Source organism: Aotus nancymaae, unplaced genomic scaffold (genome assembly GCF_030222135.1).
Source record: "Aotus nancymaae isolate 86718 unplaced genomic scaffold, 86718_ANA_hifiasm-v0.15.2.pri h1tg000046l, whole genome shotgun sequence".
Lineage (NCBI taxonomy): Eukaryota > Metazoa > Chordata > Mammalia > Primates > Aotidae > Aotus > Aotus nancymaae.
This window is the reverse complement of record NW_026988460.1, coordinates 19,483,567-19,500,185: the sequence shown is the minus strand read 5'-3', so window position 1 is coordinate 19,500,185 and position 16,619 is coordinate 19,483,567. Positions and strand designations below refer to the sequence as shown.

The following is a 16,619-nucleotide window of genomic DNA, read 5'->3' as shown; positions in this document are numbered from 1 at the left end:
ATAGACTTGATTTTAGGCAGATATTCGTTTGAATCCAAGTTCTGAGGCCCAGCAGCCTGGGAAGGCACAGCCACTGGGGCAGTTGTAAGCTTTAAATCAGATACTTGCTTAGTCCTGTCCTCGGTTCAGGCAATGACCACGGATTTGCCAATACTAACAACAATCGCAAAGAACACAATTAAGATGATAAACAGGCAGGTGTTACTGATACAGTTCCAGTATGTTCACATGTCTCTCTTTTGCCCTTCATTTTTCTCCCATAAATCCCTGTTAGGTTTTGGGTGTCAGGCTGAGTCCTACAATTTCTTCCCCACACCTTTATTTTCAAGTTGAATGCCTGGACCACTTCCTGCAAAAATCATTGCCCTTCACCAGGGGAGCAGAAGTCAGGCTTCTTGCCTGATGCTTGGCTCTGGTAATTGTTCTATGCTGCCCTTTTATGAGAAGGGAGAGGGCGCAAGCACACAGGGCGGCCAGCACACACGTCCACTTGATGTGAATGCTGGTGAGGCAAGGCAGATTGGTCAGGGAGTGCAGCGCACACCCACCCCTAATGGCGGGGTTGATGGGAACACACTGTCTGTGTCTTGTCAGCCTATCTAGCTACCCTTACCAGGATTTACTCCCCTGCTTCAAGGAGATAAAAAGGGAGTTAAGTAAGGGCACACAGTCTTCTTCCTGCCTGGAACAAGTAACAAGCAGGGTTTTACAACTTAGCATCTTATCACAGAATGGGTATTGGATCCAGGCTCTGCCCCACAGAAACCATGGGATCTTGGAAAAGTTACCTATTATCCTTGAATCTCAACTGTAAAATGCGTTTGGTAAAATTCACCTTACCAGACAACTGTGAGAATTAAAGAAAGATCCTGACAGTGTGCACATGGTGTTTGGCATAGAGCTGGGGCTTAATAAAGGTGGAATTGGAATCACACCGTCTTCCTGGGAAAATTGGCCATCCAAATAGATCCTATTTTTTAAGGCTTAAATTCAAACTTCTATTCATGGATCACATATTTATTGAGCAACTGCTATGTATATCAGTGACGGCCACTGCAAATAAAGAGATGAACAAGACCTCGACATCTACAGAGGGTGACAGACATTAATTTACTAACTACAGAATTATTAAATTAAAATTGTGGTTGGGGCAGGGACGTAGAAGTCTGTCTTCCACAGCTAGCCCAGCCCAATCAATAAAGACGTCTTTTGGAATCCCTACTTATTTTCTAACTTTGGTGTTTGCCATGTGCTATCTAGTATTGCTATTTAAATGCTTCCCAAGTGTCACAATTATTTCCTAAAGCTGACTGTAGGCAAGGGCCCGGGTACTCAGGCTGCCTTTGCTTTTGTTCCATGCTGAAAAAATATGTGAGGCTCAGTCAAGAATAAAATACGATGTCAGATCCACATCTCTCTTGGGAATGGCAATTTGGAAATGCTACAAAGACCTAGAGGTCTCCTTCCAACTTGGAATGATCTAGTATTTAGAGTTTATGAACAAACAGTTATTTGAAGGTGGATAGAAGGCAGGATCAGGGTGGGGTGGGGAAGACCAGTTTATAGGCCATGTAAGCAGATCAAATTTTTAAAAAAAATATCCCTAGGACATGTATTCTTCCTGAGAAATGGGACTTTTACGCATCATTGCCAAATCTGTAGCAGAAAAAATAAATCCTGTTCTTTGGTCTTAGAGTTCTCAGATAAAACAGTTCCTTGGATGGCAATCCCAGATGGTGCTACCAAGATGGGGCCTGGAGATGGAAGATGCAAGTTTTGGATGATTAGCTTGAGTGACTCCAAGGGAGAAAGAGTCTGGCCCTCTCTGGATGTGGCAGCAGTTTCATTTGGGCTGGCATTTCCCTGGGTTGCCTGCCAGCCTGTTCAGCAAAGTAGATATTGGGCTTGGGGAATCTCATGTGCTGAGACTTCTATCTCCAAAAGTTAATTACCATAGAAACAAATGAGGACACTTGGTTGATGGGGCAGGGGGAGCAAAAGGTAAAACGCGGACTGAGGATCAGAAATGCAGTGCGCACCAGACCCACGTGGTCTAGTCTCAAGCATTCCTTTCGCCTTCTGTGGGGCAGTTTAAGACAAACCAAGCCATGAGGCTTTCATCTCCCCAACGCTGGCTTCTTCTCCTTTCTGTTTTCTCAAAATGGCCTCCGGTAGCTCACTCCTCACTGCCACTTCCTATGGGTTGAACATTCCCTCTGAAAACTCAGGTTGAAACATAATCCTCTGCGTGACAGTGTTGAGAGGTGGGGCATTTAAGAGATGATTGGGTGGTGAGGGCGCGGGCCCTCAGGAATGAATTAATCCACTCATGGCTTAATGGATTAATGGGTTATTATGAGAGTGGGACTGGCTTCTAAGAAGAGGAAGAGAGACCTGAGTTAGGACACTCAGTCCCCTTGCCATGTGATGCCCTGAGCCACCTTGGGACTCTGCAGAGAGTGCCCACCAGGAAGAAGGCCCTCACCAGATGCAGCCCCTCGACCTTGGACTTCTCAGCCTCCACACATGTATGAAATACATTCCTTTTCTTTATAAATTACCCAGTTTCAGGTATTCTGCTATAAGCAACAGAAAATGGACTAAGACACTGCTAGAGGAAACTTTCGCAAGCACAGCATGGACCATGTGATACCTCTGACCGAAAGCCTGTCTGTGGCCTTTGGAATAAAGTCCTAAGTTCATGCCATTCTGCAGTTTGGGGACAATATATTCTGCTTGTTTGATTTCCTGGGGCATAGCAGCTAATACAAGCTAATCAGTATTTGATTGATGAATGGATGGATGGACTGGACTCTAGGAGTCCAGCCTCTGCTGCCCTCCCCAGCCTCGTGTCCCTAGCTCCCCAGGTGTGCCACACTTTCAATCACGTGGGACTCTTTTAATCCTCTAAATGCACTGTGCTTTCTTGAACTCCTGGCTTTTTGCACATGCTCACTTCTTTAAGGGGGTGCACATCCTCCCCTCGAAGCTTGAAGGTTTGGATGGCCCCTAAACATTCTTCAGAGGCCAGCTTGTACCTCACCAACTTCTTGAAGCTTACCCTCATCACCAAGCAGGCTTAGATTTCCTGTCTCTAAACCGTGTCAGTTTTGCCTGTGACTTCCACTGGACTATGAACCTTTCAAGGGCAGTGGTATTGTATTGTTTTCCATGGGACAGTGCCTGGCACAGAGTAAATGAGCAACCAATATCTGCTGAATGCATGAATTCATGAATAAATGCATGAATGAGGGAGCAAAGCCCCGTGATGGGGCCCTGACTGTCCAGCCCTGGGCTTGCATGGTTTCAGCCTAGTTGGAGACACGGGAGAAACTTACATATTCCACTTCTTTGGATGGGTCACTGAGGCTGCCGTTGGTGGTAGGGGCAATGGTCTCTGCCCCCTCTGGCTTTTCCTGTTGCTTCCCCTCCTCCTTGGGCAAGCCACCTTGCCCCGGGAGGGCCACTTCTCCCACGCCGAGGGCTTCGCTCTTATATTGCTTGACAAATTCTTCCATCAGTTTCAACTCGTTCTCCAAAAGTCCACGGCAGCGTGAGGGATCCTGGTCATAGATGGGGAGTTGATGCATGAGCTGGCGGCGGCGGTAATAGGCGCCCTCAGTGCCTGTCACTGGCTGCTTCTCCTTGGGGATGAGCTCCATGTACTGCAGGCCCTAGGGAGGAGGAGGAGGAAGAGACAGTGTGAGGTTGGCGGGGCTTCATCAGTCAAAGAAACTATGACAGAATCTACCTAAAACTAAAAATGCATTCTCTTCCAGCAATGAAAAGACTCAGAATCTTTATTTTTTTTAACTTAATGCAGTTAAATTACTTTTGTAATTTTAAAAAATTACAAAAGCAATACTGTACATTGTGACAAATAAAACACAGATGAGAGAAAAAACTTTAGTAAAGGAAAAACCTACATCTCTTAGGTACCATGTGTACGTAGGAAGTGTTCTATGTGTCAATCTTGGTGCTAGAGCCATGGAAGTGTATCTGTGTTAAAGCTCATCAAACTGTACACATTAGATGCACGCACTTTGCCATATACATACTGTATGATCATGTGCTACATGACGGCATTTCAGTCAATGATGGACCACATATACCACAGTGGTCCCATAAGATTATAATGCTCTATTTTTACTGTACCTTTTCTAGGTTTAGATATGTTTATACACACAAATACTGATGACCATTGTGTTACAATTGCTTATAGTATTCAGTACAGTCACATGCTGTACAATTTGTGTCCTAGGAGCAATAGGCTATACTGTGTAACCTAGAGGTGTAGTAAGCTACACCATCTAGGTTTGTGTAAGTGCATTCTTTGATGTTCACACAAAGACGACATCACCTAAGGACACATTTCTCAGAACAAAACCCCAGCATTAAGTGGAGTATACTGTTCTTTGTTTTAGAAAGCATTTACAAAACTTAGACCTTATTGGCTCATGGTAATAGTTTGCCAACAACTTTGTGTTTATCCTTCCAGACTATTTTCTATGTATATTTATTAAATAAGGGCACTCAGTCTTCTTTCTGCCTAGAAGTGGACAGTCCACTATAATAATAATAATAAGCAGGGTTATACTTGATCTACTTAAATGCTATTTTCTGTGTGTGTACCATTTAAAATGAGTCCTTGGTCAGTGGATTCTGTTTCTCCTGTGACTGCGCCAGCCCATGTCATGGTGTGGAACAGAGAATAATCTTGCGTGTGAGAAAGAGATACTTGTTTGCATCTGCTAATGTGTGCTCTCTCTGTTAAGTAAGTAACTCTCTACTTGCTAATAATAATAATAATAATTTTAACACTTATTCTCCAAGAAATACTGTAGTTACCAATTTTGGGTGGCACTGAAAAGAGAAAGGAGTCTACATTTACTCATGGGCTAGGTATTCCATCAGAATTTGAATAAAGCTCATTTTGCTTTGTTCTGTGACTTGCAATTAATGGTAATAGTTACAACTACTAGTTTGCCTCTATCCCCAAAGAAAAGTTGCTGCTTTTAAACCTCTTCTCTACTATCATTTACTAGATGGTAGCCAATTGATAAAACTCTTACAGTATAATGACAGAAGTAATGCCAGCTGGCTGCCCTCACGAAACCTGTGTTCCACTTGGCGCTCTCTTCTCACTGGCCCCACAATTGGTGGGACTGATTTCTACCTTCACTCATGGAATTACTCCCCCCAGAAGGAAAAGCCCTTCCTCGTCTTTCCTATTCTTACAAGCAGCATTGTATGCTTTGGTCTCTCCCTAGTCCTTAACCATCCCTAGTGTATCCGAGCTGACCCTCTAGTGGGACTGTCCACTCCCTGAGGGCAGGCCATATTCCTTCTACTGTAGTAGCTAGAGCAAAGGCTCTGGAATCAGCTTGTCCTGAACTGAAATCCTGGTTGTAGGCATGCCGGTGGTGTGACTGCAGTCATGTCATGCCTTCTCGCTGCACAGGTTCTTCAGCTATAAAAATGAGGATGGTAACCCTAGAGTGGCTGTAGGATTACTTAACAGAACCACAGCATGTACCAAGCTGGTCCAACCATGGCCTATGGGCCACATGTGGCCCAGGATAGCTTTGAATGTGGCTCAACAGAAATTCGTAAACTTTCTTAAAACATTATGATATTTTACTGTGATTTTTTTTAAAGCTCAGCAGCTGTGGTTAGTGATAGTGTATTTTATGTGGGCCCAAACAATTATTCTTCTTCCAGAGGAGCCAAAAGATTGGACACCCCGATCTACATGCTTCTGACTTTCTCTTCTCTTTGCTTTTCTATATGTGGCTTTTCTCTTTTCAAATCTCTGACTACAGTTAGACTCACCAGCTACATGTGTCAAAGCAGTGTCTCTCAATGAACACAGTGTACATTAACCATGTGAAAAATTACTAACATGCAGATTCCTAGGAACCAAGCCCCAGTCAAGATCTCCATCTAGTAGGTAAGGTGTGGGGTATAGGAATCTGCATTTTTAACAAGAATCCTGGTAACTCTAATGCAAGAAGTTGGCTCCTGGATCTTACTTGAACTACTGTTTCAATAAAATACTGGCAAACAAATGAATGAGTGAAATAAACAACTGGGATTCTCAGGCACTGGACAGAGATCTGAGGAAAGGCTGGTTGACAATTCCTAGCTGCTTTAGGCTTTTGCAAGACTTAAGTATTCTCAAGGAAGAAATGTGAATTTTGCTAATACCTGAGAGAGGCCTAAATGAGCTTTTACTCTGCTCCACGTTATAGTCAGAGATTCACATTCTTGATCAGAATGGTATAATTTAGGTAGATGTTCATTTTAGATTTGCTGGCTTTGCAACATGAATTTTGTTTCCCTCAAAACAATCTTTTTACTTCATTTCCCTCCTGGGCAACATTCCTAATTAAAAAAAAAAAGTCAACCTTGTTTAAAGTTGCTTTTTCTTAGAAAAGTATAATTAAATAATGATGAACATAAGGTATTTCATGGTTTATTAATTTAAAAATATGCAACAGCAACTCCTAATAGAATCGACAAGGTCTCAGGTCGGTAACATTTCCCCATCAATATGACTGGTAACTGTCTGAATATTAATGTGTTCACAGGTAACTGTCCAATTTGGCTTCATTTATATATTTGTTTTTACTGAAGTGAAATCGTACACTTGGGTGAGTCTCAGGGATGAGGAGATTAGGGGAAGACAAAAGTCAGGGCCACAGCCTGAGAAACTGTGAGAGACAAATTGTTTATCCTGGACAACTGTTTTCCATTTCTGTGCCTGACCCTGACTCAGAACCTTAGCAGCAGGTCTCCTGATTCCCATCACCCAGGTGGTCGCTGCTAGGTTTATCCTCTTAGAAGCCATCTGCCCCATAGCTTATCACTTGGGGCTGGACTCTTTTGGGAATTGTGGGAGTGAACATGGAAATTCATACTGAAATTCATGTTGTACAGTCTCACTGTCTGATTTTAGGAAGCAGGGGTGAAGAAGCTGGGATTGTTGTGGGGCGGGGGAGTACAAGACCAGAGCTTGGTACCTGCTGGGGTTCATAGTAAATAAATTCTGGGAAACAGCATAGAAAAGGCAGAGGCAGGTGACCTGAGCTCCTGTGAGACTCAAATTGTGGGGTGGCTGCAAATGCCCCATTGGTGGCTCTGCCCTCGATCCCAGAGGACACCTGTCTGAGACACCTTTTGGCACTGTAGGCTCAGAGCATACCCGGTTAATGCCAGGTATGTCTGCATACTCCTGGATGCTTTTGCTTCCTCAGACAGAAGAGACGCCCTGGTTGGTGGAGTGTCAGGAAATCTGGGTTTTAGGTCCAGTCCTCCTGCTGCTTCGGAGGATTGCTTGAGGCCAGTCTGGGAAACAGAGAGACCTCATCTCTACAAAAATTAAAAAATCAGCTTGGTGTGGTGACACATGCCTTTAGACCTGGCTACTTTAGTGGCTGAGGTGGGAGGATCGCTTGAGCCCACGAGCTCAAGGTTAGAGTGAGCTATGATTATACCACTGCAGTCTGGCCTGAGCAACATAGTGAGACCCTGTCTCAAAATCAATCAAACCCTGTCTCAAAATCAATCAAGTAGAAGTTTTACAGTTTCTCCTGGGTGGCTCTGACACAGGACATCCCAGGGTTGGGGCTTCTCTGGGGGCAGTGAGTGGGGAAAGGGGTTGTGGCCATCAGAGACAGTGGGAAGTGGCAGCCCGAGAGCCAACAGGCTGGGCAGGCACAGGGTCCTGTGGAGATGCGTTAGGGTGTAGCCTTGGGTGGCAATTTTGTTCACACTATCCCCTTCCTATTTTTTGCCCAGGGCTTCCAGAATCTAAAGAAGGATTTTGGAGAAGTGGAAACAAGAGCATGGCTCACTCTGCTAGAGTGGGTATCAGGCCTGGCCAGCATCTTATTAACACCAAGTGCTGAAGCAGCCCCGTCCAGGCTGATTCAGCTCATGGGAGAGTAATTGCCCCTCCTGGGAAGACTGCTGACTTTCCCAGGTTCAGCAGTTGAAGGAATGATAGGAACGGCCAACAATTAGGGAGGGCTCTATGCTCCAGGCACTCCTCCAAGTGCTACACACTTCAACCCATTAATTCTCACAACAACCCTAGGAAGGTACTAATGTTCCCTCTTGGAAAACAGAGGCACAGAGAAGTTAAGTAACCTCCCCAAGGTCACACAGTTAGTGTGTGATAGAGACAGCTTTGAACCCAGCAACATGAGTTTCAAGCCCTTCTCTGCTGCCTCTCTAGAAGATGGATGTTTTCAAAGAGTAAAAATGTTCCCCAGTCACTGGAGGCATTTCCTTTTTATCATCATTTTAGGGTTAGTGGGGTATGTACACATCGAGTGGTACCAGGATCCCCCATTCCCTGGATGTGTCTGTTTCTCTGGCTTTCCAGGGCCTGTACCCCTTCCTTCTAAGCTTTACAGTAAATGCTGTGCTAGGGATCCTGGGGCAGCGGCCTCAATAGCCAGCTATTTGCTGACTCCTGTGTTCACAGTGTCCTTTCACAGTTCTGCACTGGCTTTGGATATCTGCGGATGTAGGGCTAACAGGCTTCCTGGCTGGAGCCTTGGAGAAAGGGAGTTTCCCTTCCCAGAGACCCAGTGTTCCTTTTGCAGCTCAAAGCTCCAGCTGGGGCTGGGTGCGGTGACTCATACCTGTAATCCAAGCACTTTGGGAGGCCAAGGCAGGCAGATTGCTTGTGGTCAGGAGTTTGAGACCAGCCTGGCCAACATGGTAAAATAATGTCTCTACTAAAAATACACACACACACACAAATTATCTGAGTGTGTGTCTGTAGTCCCAGCTACCTGGGAAGCTGAGACATGAGAATTGCTTGAACCCAGGAGGTGAAGGTTGCAGTGAGCCCAGATCCTGCCACACTACACTCCAGCCTGGGTGACAGAGCGAGACTCTGTCTCAAGAAAAAAAAAAAAAGCTTCAGCTGGGTGCCAGCTCTCTGCCTTTGCATTGTCAAGGCCACTGCATCCAGCTGCCACTGCTGTGTACTTTGTGATGCCTGGCTGGTCTGAGACCCCCACCACTGCTCACTATTCACAAACGTTGCTAATCAAGCCCTCACAATCCCCCTTCACACAGCCCTCCAGGCAACGATTATTGACTGGCATGGACTTGGGAAGGGGATGACAGGGACAGAGGCTTGGTTGGGAGTCAACCACCCGGCACTGCTCTGACTCCGAAAGAGAATCTGCCAGGTATGTCTCTGATACCTGACTACGTTATGTTACCTGCGTCTGATACCTGACTACATCATGGGAGCTAAGTCATGAAAATGCCTTTGTAAGTAACCTCTAGCAAGAGGCATTTTCTCAGACCAGTTCGAAAGGTTGGTTTAGGTTTTATGTTTTTTCTGAGGACCTTTCTGAGTTATTTGGTGCCCTGCAACCTTGTTGGAACATCTTGGGTGGAGAGGTTCCAATAATCTGTCTGTATCAGGAAAGAAACTAAAAATGCAAATCGAAGTGGAAGGGAAGGTGCTCCTACACCCTGGGGGATAGACAGTGAAACATAAATGGGCTCTAGAATCTGGAGACCCTGTTCTGATTTTTCTCTTCCTGATTTTTCTGCTGTCAACCAAGAACAGTAAATGGGCTTAATCTGACAAGACAACCCCAGTCCATAGTGGTGACCTAGAGTGCTGTGTTTGGAAGGGTCCTGAGGGCCAATGAGGACTCAATGAGAAACAACACTCTGACTGGTCAGCAATGCCTGCTATGGGTGTGGAAGCAGAGGGCGAGTTGTGAGTAAGTGCCATTCCTGAGCTGGTTCCTCACGGGCCTCTGTCTGCTCCTCTGTAAAATGGGCCTGTAACATACTTAGCACAAAGGGAGTGGTGAGATGTTCATGAGATACATAGACAGATGCTCAATGGATGCTGCCTTCCTTTGTCTTCTCCTCCTTTCCTTCCCCCAAATCCTGGCTAGCTTTCAAAGACACACTCAAGCCGCTTCTGTTCATGATAGCCTTCCCTGAAAATGCTAACCCAGGGTACCTGCTCCTTCCTGCCTCCCCTCCCACCTGCCAGTTTTCCTGGCCTGGCCTGGATTGGTAGGAGAGCCCAAACTTTGGAGTCAGGGTGGTCTGAGTTCAAGACCTGGCTCTGTCACTTAAATCAGCTGTGGGACATTTAGCTAGCTGCATCACTGCATCATCTCTCTGAGCCTCAGTTTCCTTCTTTGTAGATTAGGGTAATAATAGTATATTTCTAACAATGCTGGAAAATTAGATGAGATTGTACATGGAAAGCTCCTTGCACAGTAGCTGATACACAGTAAATACTTAACAAATGTCCACAATTAGGCTTATTGTTATCAGCATTTAAAGGCTCAGGCTTTCATTCTAGTTGCAAAGGATGAGAGATAGCAAAAATCAGTCCCATTCCCAAAATATAATCAGTCTTGATCATTTGGTGATTTAAAAAAACTTGGGAAGGTGAGTGGGAAGGGAGAGTTGTCCAATCTCAGTGACTTGCTTTGGACGCCCAGGTGCAGAGCAGACAGAGGGGTTCTTTATAGCCGTGTGGTTTTATGAGCCAGCATTAATCACTGCCTGCTGATCCCTTACCCTGATTAGTCTGGGGTCGATGTGTTTGGGGTTTTCACCAACTGGTCCCTGAAGACCGCAGCCAGCTCTTTCATGAGCTGCTTGCTTTAGTTTCCACTGACATCTGGAGACCTGCTTGATAAGCTTACCCAGACCTGGAGGTGGAGGGAAAACTGAGTTCTGAACTACTGGGCATGTGGCTCTGCTGTTGTTCTGTGGCCACGCTCTGTGGCCCAGGACCAGCCCCTGTCTAGCACTAAAAACTTTTGAAGGCCAATTAACTATTCTGTGTTTCCTTACATGTAAAACAATTCCTGCCTTACAGGATGATTGAGTTCATGGATGCTGAAGTCTTCTTTTAAAATGCGGTTTTTCTTTTCAAAAAGTACAGATTAAGAAAAAAATCTTAGCCTCTCTTTACTTTATCTGGAAAGGATGTTTCCCGCTTAAGGCAACAGCTTAGAACCGTGCCTCTCAAACGCTCTATGGTGAAGGATCAAGGTTTGTTTGTTTTTCCACTCATTGCAGAGTGATTTGTGGTCTCTCTCATGTGATTAGAATGTAGCGCATGCCCCATGAGATTTCAGTGTGAGTCTGACCACAGTGGAATTCTGTTCAATGAGATGAGTTCTCATCTCATCACACAGTTGGATGTCAAATTGCTGTAACATTTTCCCAACGTATATTCTCAATGTCTGTACTTTTCTCATTGTGTCCAGGTTGCAAAGACTGTGTGGAACAGCTCTAGTCCACAGCCCATACTTGGAGCATCTCTGGCTTAAAAGGCTGTGACACTGCACTAACACTTGTCACACCTATCCTACACCCTGCACTGTGCTGGGTGCTGGGATGTTATGGTTGACAGGACATGCAGGGTATCTGCCCTCATATCTAGGCACAGATCTAAGATAGTCCACTTGCAATAAAAGTTTTTGAAGAAACCAAAAGAAAGAAAAAATGTGATAGGATGACAGGTGGCATCTATTGTAAATTGAATATGTGGGGAAGGACTATTTGGGAAGAGCCCAACCATGTGAAGAGCAAGATAAGAACCTTTCAAAAAAGAGGAGCAGAAAGTGCTAAGTCCCCACAGGGGGCAAGAGCTTGGTGTGTTTTAGCACTGGAAGGATGAAGTCAGAGTGTCACGAGATGTTGAGATATTGGGAGTGAGAGCACAGTAATGGCAGTCATGGAGGAGCCTGAAGGATAGGGCTATGAAGGGCTCCAAAGGCACTCCTTTGCTTCCAGCAAATATTCAACTAAATGCCATGCTTGCATTTTAAAAATTGTTGAACCTTCTACAAATCTCATTAACTTATAGAAATCATCCAGCTTCTTGTTACTCCACATGTGGGGTTCTGGGGACCAGTAGCATCAGCATCACCTGGGAGTGTGTGAGGCATGCAGAATCTCAGGATGGCCCTAAACCTGCTGGATGCATTTTGGTGAGCTCCCCAGATGATTTCTACACATGTTGAGATTATAGGAGCCCCAGTCTGGTGCATTGGATCTTGAAGGTGGCTGCAGAGGGAGTCATATGAAATGCTCACATCTGATGAGTTGGATTCTGTAGTTGGAGCTTCTGACTCAGTGGTCTGGGATGAGACCTGGGCAGGGAGACCTTCTGCAGATCCCAGGGATTCCAGTGAGCAGTGAGGGTGTAATCTTGTTTAAGTCACTTGCTCTCTCTGGACCTGTGTCCTTTCTGCCCTCCTTAGGGTCTCTCTGATCATTTACTCAAGATTTATCTGGTTGCTTTTGTTCAAGGTTGTGTAAAACCAGTTTAGTTCTCCCCTCTAAGACCAAGAGGCTTCAGCATTTAGGCAGAACTGTTTCTCTGCTCTCCTACAGGTTTGCAAAGGGCATGTACCAGGCTACTTTGACGGAAAATGAATATCTTGCAGATGGAGACAAGCACTCAGAATTTTGGGTGATAAACTATTTCTTGTTCAGAAGTGAGGAGCCCAAAGGGAACAATGAATGCCTCTGTACTAGAGCTGCAAGGCCTCTTAGGGTCCATATGAACATCTCTACCCATTTCATGGATAAGGAAAATGGTGGCCCAGATAGTCTTCATTTCAACATCACATGATATAAGGGCAGGGCTAAAACCACAGCCACTCCTGCCATTTTTGTGACCTTGATCTCTTGCCACCCCATGTTTAAAGTTCAGAAACACTTGACATGGCTAGTATTTATAAGGATAGGAAAACAACTACTTGGTTAGGGGAAGCTATCTTACCAGTTTTTGGGTGACTCCAGGGGGAGCCCACTCATAGGTGATGGTGTCAAAAGTGGGATCTTTCCCAGTGGCAATAGGGTTGGTCATGATCATCCGATTCCTCTTGTAAATCCGGATGCCGTCCCCACCTTTCACCCGGGCAGTGAGGGTGGAATACTTGGAGTCCATCAGCAAGCGGCCAATTTTCCGATCGTCTTCTAGGTCAGAGGTTAGGCAGTGGTCCTCTTGGCTGCATTTGCAAGACTTGCATATTTTCCTGGGGGTGGGTGGATGAGGACGAGTGAGATTAACATTCAGGAAAGAGAGGCAGATTCTCCTGCTAGCAGCTTCTACCCTTTTGAAAGCAAGCTAAAAAAATTAAGTTAGAAAGGTTAGCTGCAGACAAATGGTAACCTGAGACATAAAGGGCTTTGGAATTGGGACCTGCGTTTGGGAAATGACAGTCTTTGTATTAATCTACACTGAGGAACAGAATATAACTTTTGCTGGTAAAAAGAGTGGCATGTTTTCCCTCCTGGTGGTTGCCATGGCAAAAGCTGAGTCATTCATCAGAGATGCTCTAAAGCTGGGCTGGAGTCTGTGTGGCCCATAGCCTAAACCTGGCCCACAGTCTGCTCTTGTAAATAAAGTTTTATTGGAACACAGCCATGCTCATTCATAAAGCTGGGCTGGAGTCTGCATGACCCATAGCCTAAACCTGGCCCACAATCTGCTTTTATAAATAAAGTTTTATTGGAACACAGCCATGCCCATTCCTTTACATATTGTCTGTGGTTGATTTAAGGCAACAACAGCAGAGTTAGTAATTACAACAAAGAGCATCTGGCTCACAAAGCTTAAAATATGTACTTACTTTCTCCCTTTACAAAAAACATTTGCTAACTCCTGCTCTAAATAATTATTAAAATTGTTTCCCAAGATCACAGCCCTGGAGCTTCAGCAACTTTTAAACTCTTTAGCATGCATACTGACGTTAGAATACAGTGAACATTTTCTTCAGGAAATTTTTGAGCAGAACCCAGCGGGGAGAGAGTGAGCTGAGAAAAGCCCTCTGGGTGGGGAGATAGAAGTTTTTTGGGAAGGCTTTGTCAGGAGAAGGAAACACATCCTGGGGATGCTTCAAATGTACTAAAAAGCCTTATGCTTCTCTTTGACAGTTAAAAAAATGTGTGGCTACTTGGGGGCACGCTGTTAAGGTTTAGAAATCCAGAGAGTTCTATGGCGTGAGAGGAGAATCGCTCCCCTCTCTTGCTGGCCTGTTTCCATAGGCAGGCTGTGCTGGTCTCAGATGCTCCTCTGCATGCAACCTGAGAGCTTGTTAAGTAAAGTGAGCAATGTCAAGGCCAACTGCAAGGATGAGGGAGGCCCAGTAAGGGAGGTCACTGCAGCTGAATGATCGGCAAGGCTGAGGGAACCCTCCTTTTCTCACCTATAGTCAGGGGGTAAATATGTCTGATCGAATATCACAAATGTTGACTGTGAGGCTACATTGATGGTCTGCATTAGTGGCTCTCAACTAAGGACAGAATTAGCAATGTCTGGAAACATTTTCAATTGTCCCAGTGGGGTAGGGGAGTGGTATTGGTGTCTGGTGGGTAGAGGCTAGGGATGCTGCTAAACATTCTACATTCCACAGAACAGCTCCAACAACAAAGAATTATGAGACCCAAAATGTAACTGTGCTAAGAGGTTGGAAACCCCTCATTGAATATGAAGAGAAGAAGGCCTTATTGTGACCTTTAAGGAGCTTACAGTGGGATGAGGGAGGAAGAGAAAATCAGATGGAAACTATATAAAGTAGAATACGTTTAGGGCAGAAAAGTTGCCTAAAATCTGGGGTACTTCTGCTGGCCTGGAGCAGTTCTCCAGGAGGTTAGTATATGGCACATAAAAAGGGCTCGGTGCTTAGTGGTTGTGAGTTTGGAAAACAGTGGGCTAAGGGAGGTTAAACGCCCCTCTTTAGTGCAAAGCTGCACCTTGACTTTGATATACTGATGTGGAGCATGACATTTGGAATGCTATTGAAAAAGCTTGCAGTACAAGTTCACATTCAGTGGGCTGCAATTTGAGAAATGTTAAAATCGATAATCTCAAGGATGCGTTCTAGTAACAAAAAAGAGAAAATAACCCTAAGGGTGCTGCAAAGCATAAATGTTTTCCTTCTTAAAAAAAATGGGTTGCTTTGTTTTGCATTTTATTCACAATCAATAATATTCTCTCGCTTGTCCCTTTTAAGCGCCAGGCATGAGGAGTCTGGTTCTTTAAGAAGACAGGCAATAGGCAGTATCAGTGGTTGACAGGTGGGGAGTGAGAACAGCAGGACTGGAAGTGGAAGGAGTAGGAAGAGGCAGAAAGCGAAGTAAATCCTGGCATGGAGGGACACAGAGGACCCTGATTCTTCAGTGTCCCATCTGATCTTCTGACCTCCCCAGTGCTTTCCATAAATAGAACTGGATGAGGAGGCTGCCCATTGCTTTTTCAGTTAATGTGGAATTTCAGAATGCTAATTAGAGAGCCTGATAATGTAAAACATTTCAAAACAAAACAAAAAGAAAGGTTAACAGATCTGAGATGTTCCTTGAAATGGTATCAACACAATTTCTCCTTTTATTCACACTCTTCACGTGGCCAGGTATGTTGCTGGGACTTTATACATGAGGAATACACCCCTCTCACCCCACCCCACTCTTTCTAGGTGCTCAGATTGTAGAGGACACAGACCCATCCCAAAATATTCTCAGCGGTATGAAAATGGCCATTTCTGCAATCTGTCATTGGTAACCTGGGACTGAATTCTGTCCTGTGATGATTAGTTGAGGGGCTTTCCTCTAAAACCATGTTGGTTGGCACTTTGGTCATTTAAATGTCTTTCAAACAATTGAGAGTTTAAAACCTGGAGCATGAAAAGGTCTAACGGGATTTCCCTCCTAAGCTTCTTTGATGTTACTGCTTCAATCTGAGTCTAATTTAAGTCCCTGTCTGGATTCTTCCAACCAAGGATGACAGTTGATATGCAGGAGCCACAAGCTTCAATCTGTATTTCTCAAAGACAAATTCACTTGATGTTCAAATCATTTGTACGATGACAGGAAATGGAGTGATTAAAACAATACTAAGAGACTTCTGCTTGCAGCCACGAGAAACAGGGTCCAGAATTGTCCTCTCTTCCTAAACAACTGGAAAACCAGAAAAAATACACTAAATGACCATTTTCAGATGTTGGACAGCAGGGAGCACAGGGCTGTGATCCTTGAGAGAAGGGGAAACTGACTGAATTGACTTGGTGGGTGCATTTACATAACATTTTCCCCTGGCTCAAGAAGTCTAAAAGGAGACATCCTAGCTGTCTTCAAAGAGCTGAAGAGGAATCAACGCTGTCCTGAGATTCTAAGGGAAGATTCAGGACCAGTGGGGTTGAAATGATAAGGAAGTTGACTTTCTTTCAAGGCCAGAAAGAGCTCAAATGGCCAAAATAGAAGTGTGGAGAACTCCTCCTAGGAGAGTTTAAATTACAGAAGGAATTTTTGCAGGGGATAGAAACTTGAATTGGGTGACCTTGAAGGTCCCTTGCAGCCAGAAGACCATGTGAGCTCCTCTGAGGTTCAGAACTGTCAGGGAATGGAGTCAGGGAATGGTGTTCTGCCCTGAAAGCTCATAGCCCAGTGTACTGCAGAATGGTTAGAAGCATGGGACTGGGATTCATGTAGATCTGAATTCAAATTCTGTCATTTGGTAGTCATTTCTCCATTGCCTACCTTCAATGTCCTGATCAACACAATGGAGATGATAATACCTACTGCTTAGGGTTATTTCAACATTT

The 16,619-nt window shown here is 44.7% G+C and overlaps 1 protein-coding gene across 2 annotated transcripts in view; it reads right to left on the bottom strand.

Annotated features, from left to right (window-relative positions):
* LMCD1 (LIM and cysteine rich domains 1) overlaps positions 1–16,619 on the bottom strand; it is a 64,169-nt gene that overhangs the window by 15,519 nt on the left and 32,031 nt on the right. For both annotated transcript variants that reach the window (XM_012471096.2, XM_012471103.2), the window contains exons 3-4: positions 12,800–13,055; positions 3,339–3,674 (exon numbers count right to left, since the gene is read on the bottom strand). In XM_012471096.2, the coding sequence (XP_012326519.1) occupies positions 3,339–3,674; positions 12,800–13,055 (592 nt within the window). The remainder of the gene's footprint in view (positions 1–3,338; positions 3,675–12,799; positions 13,056–16,619) is intronic.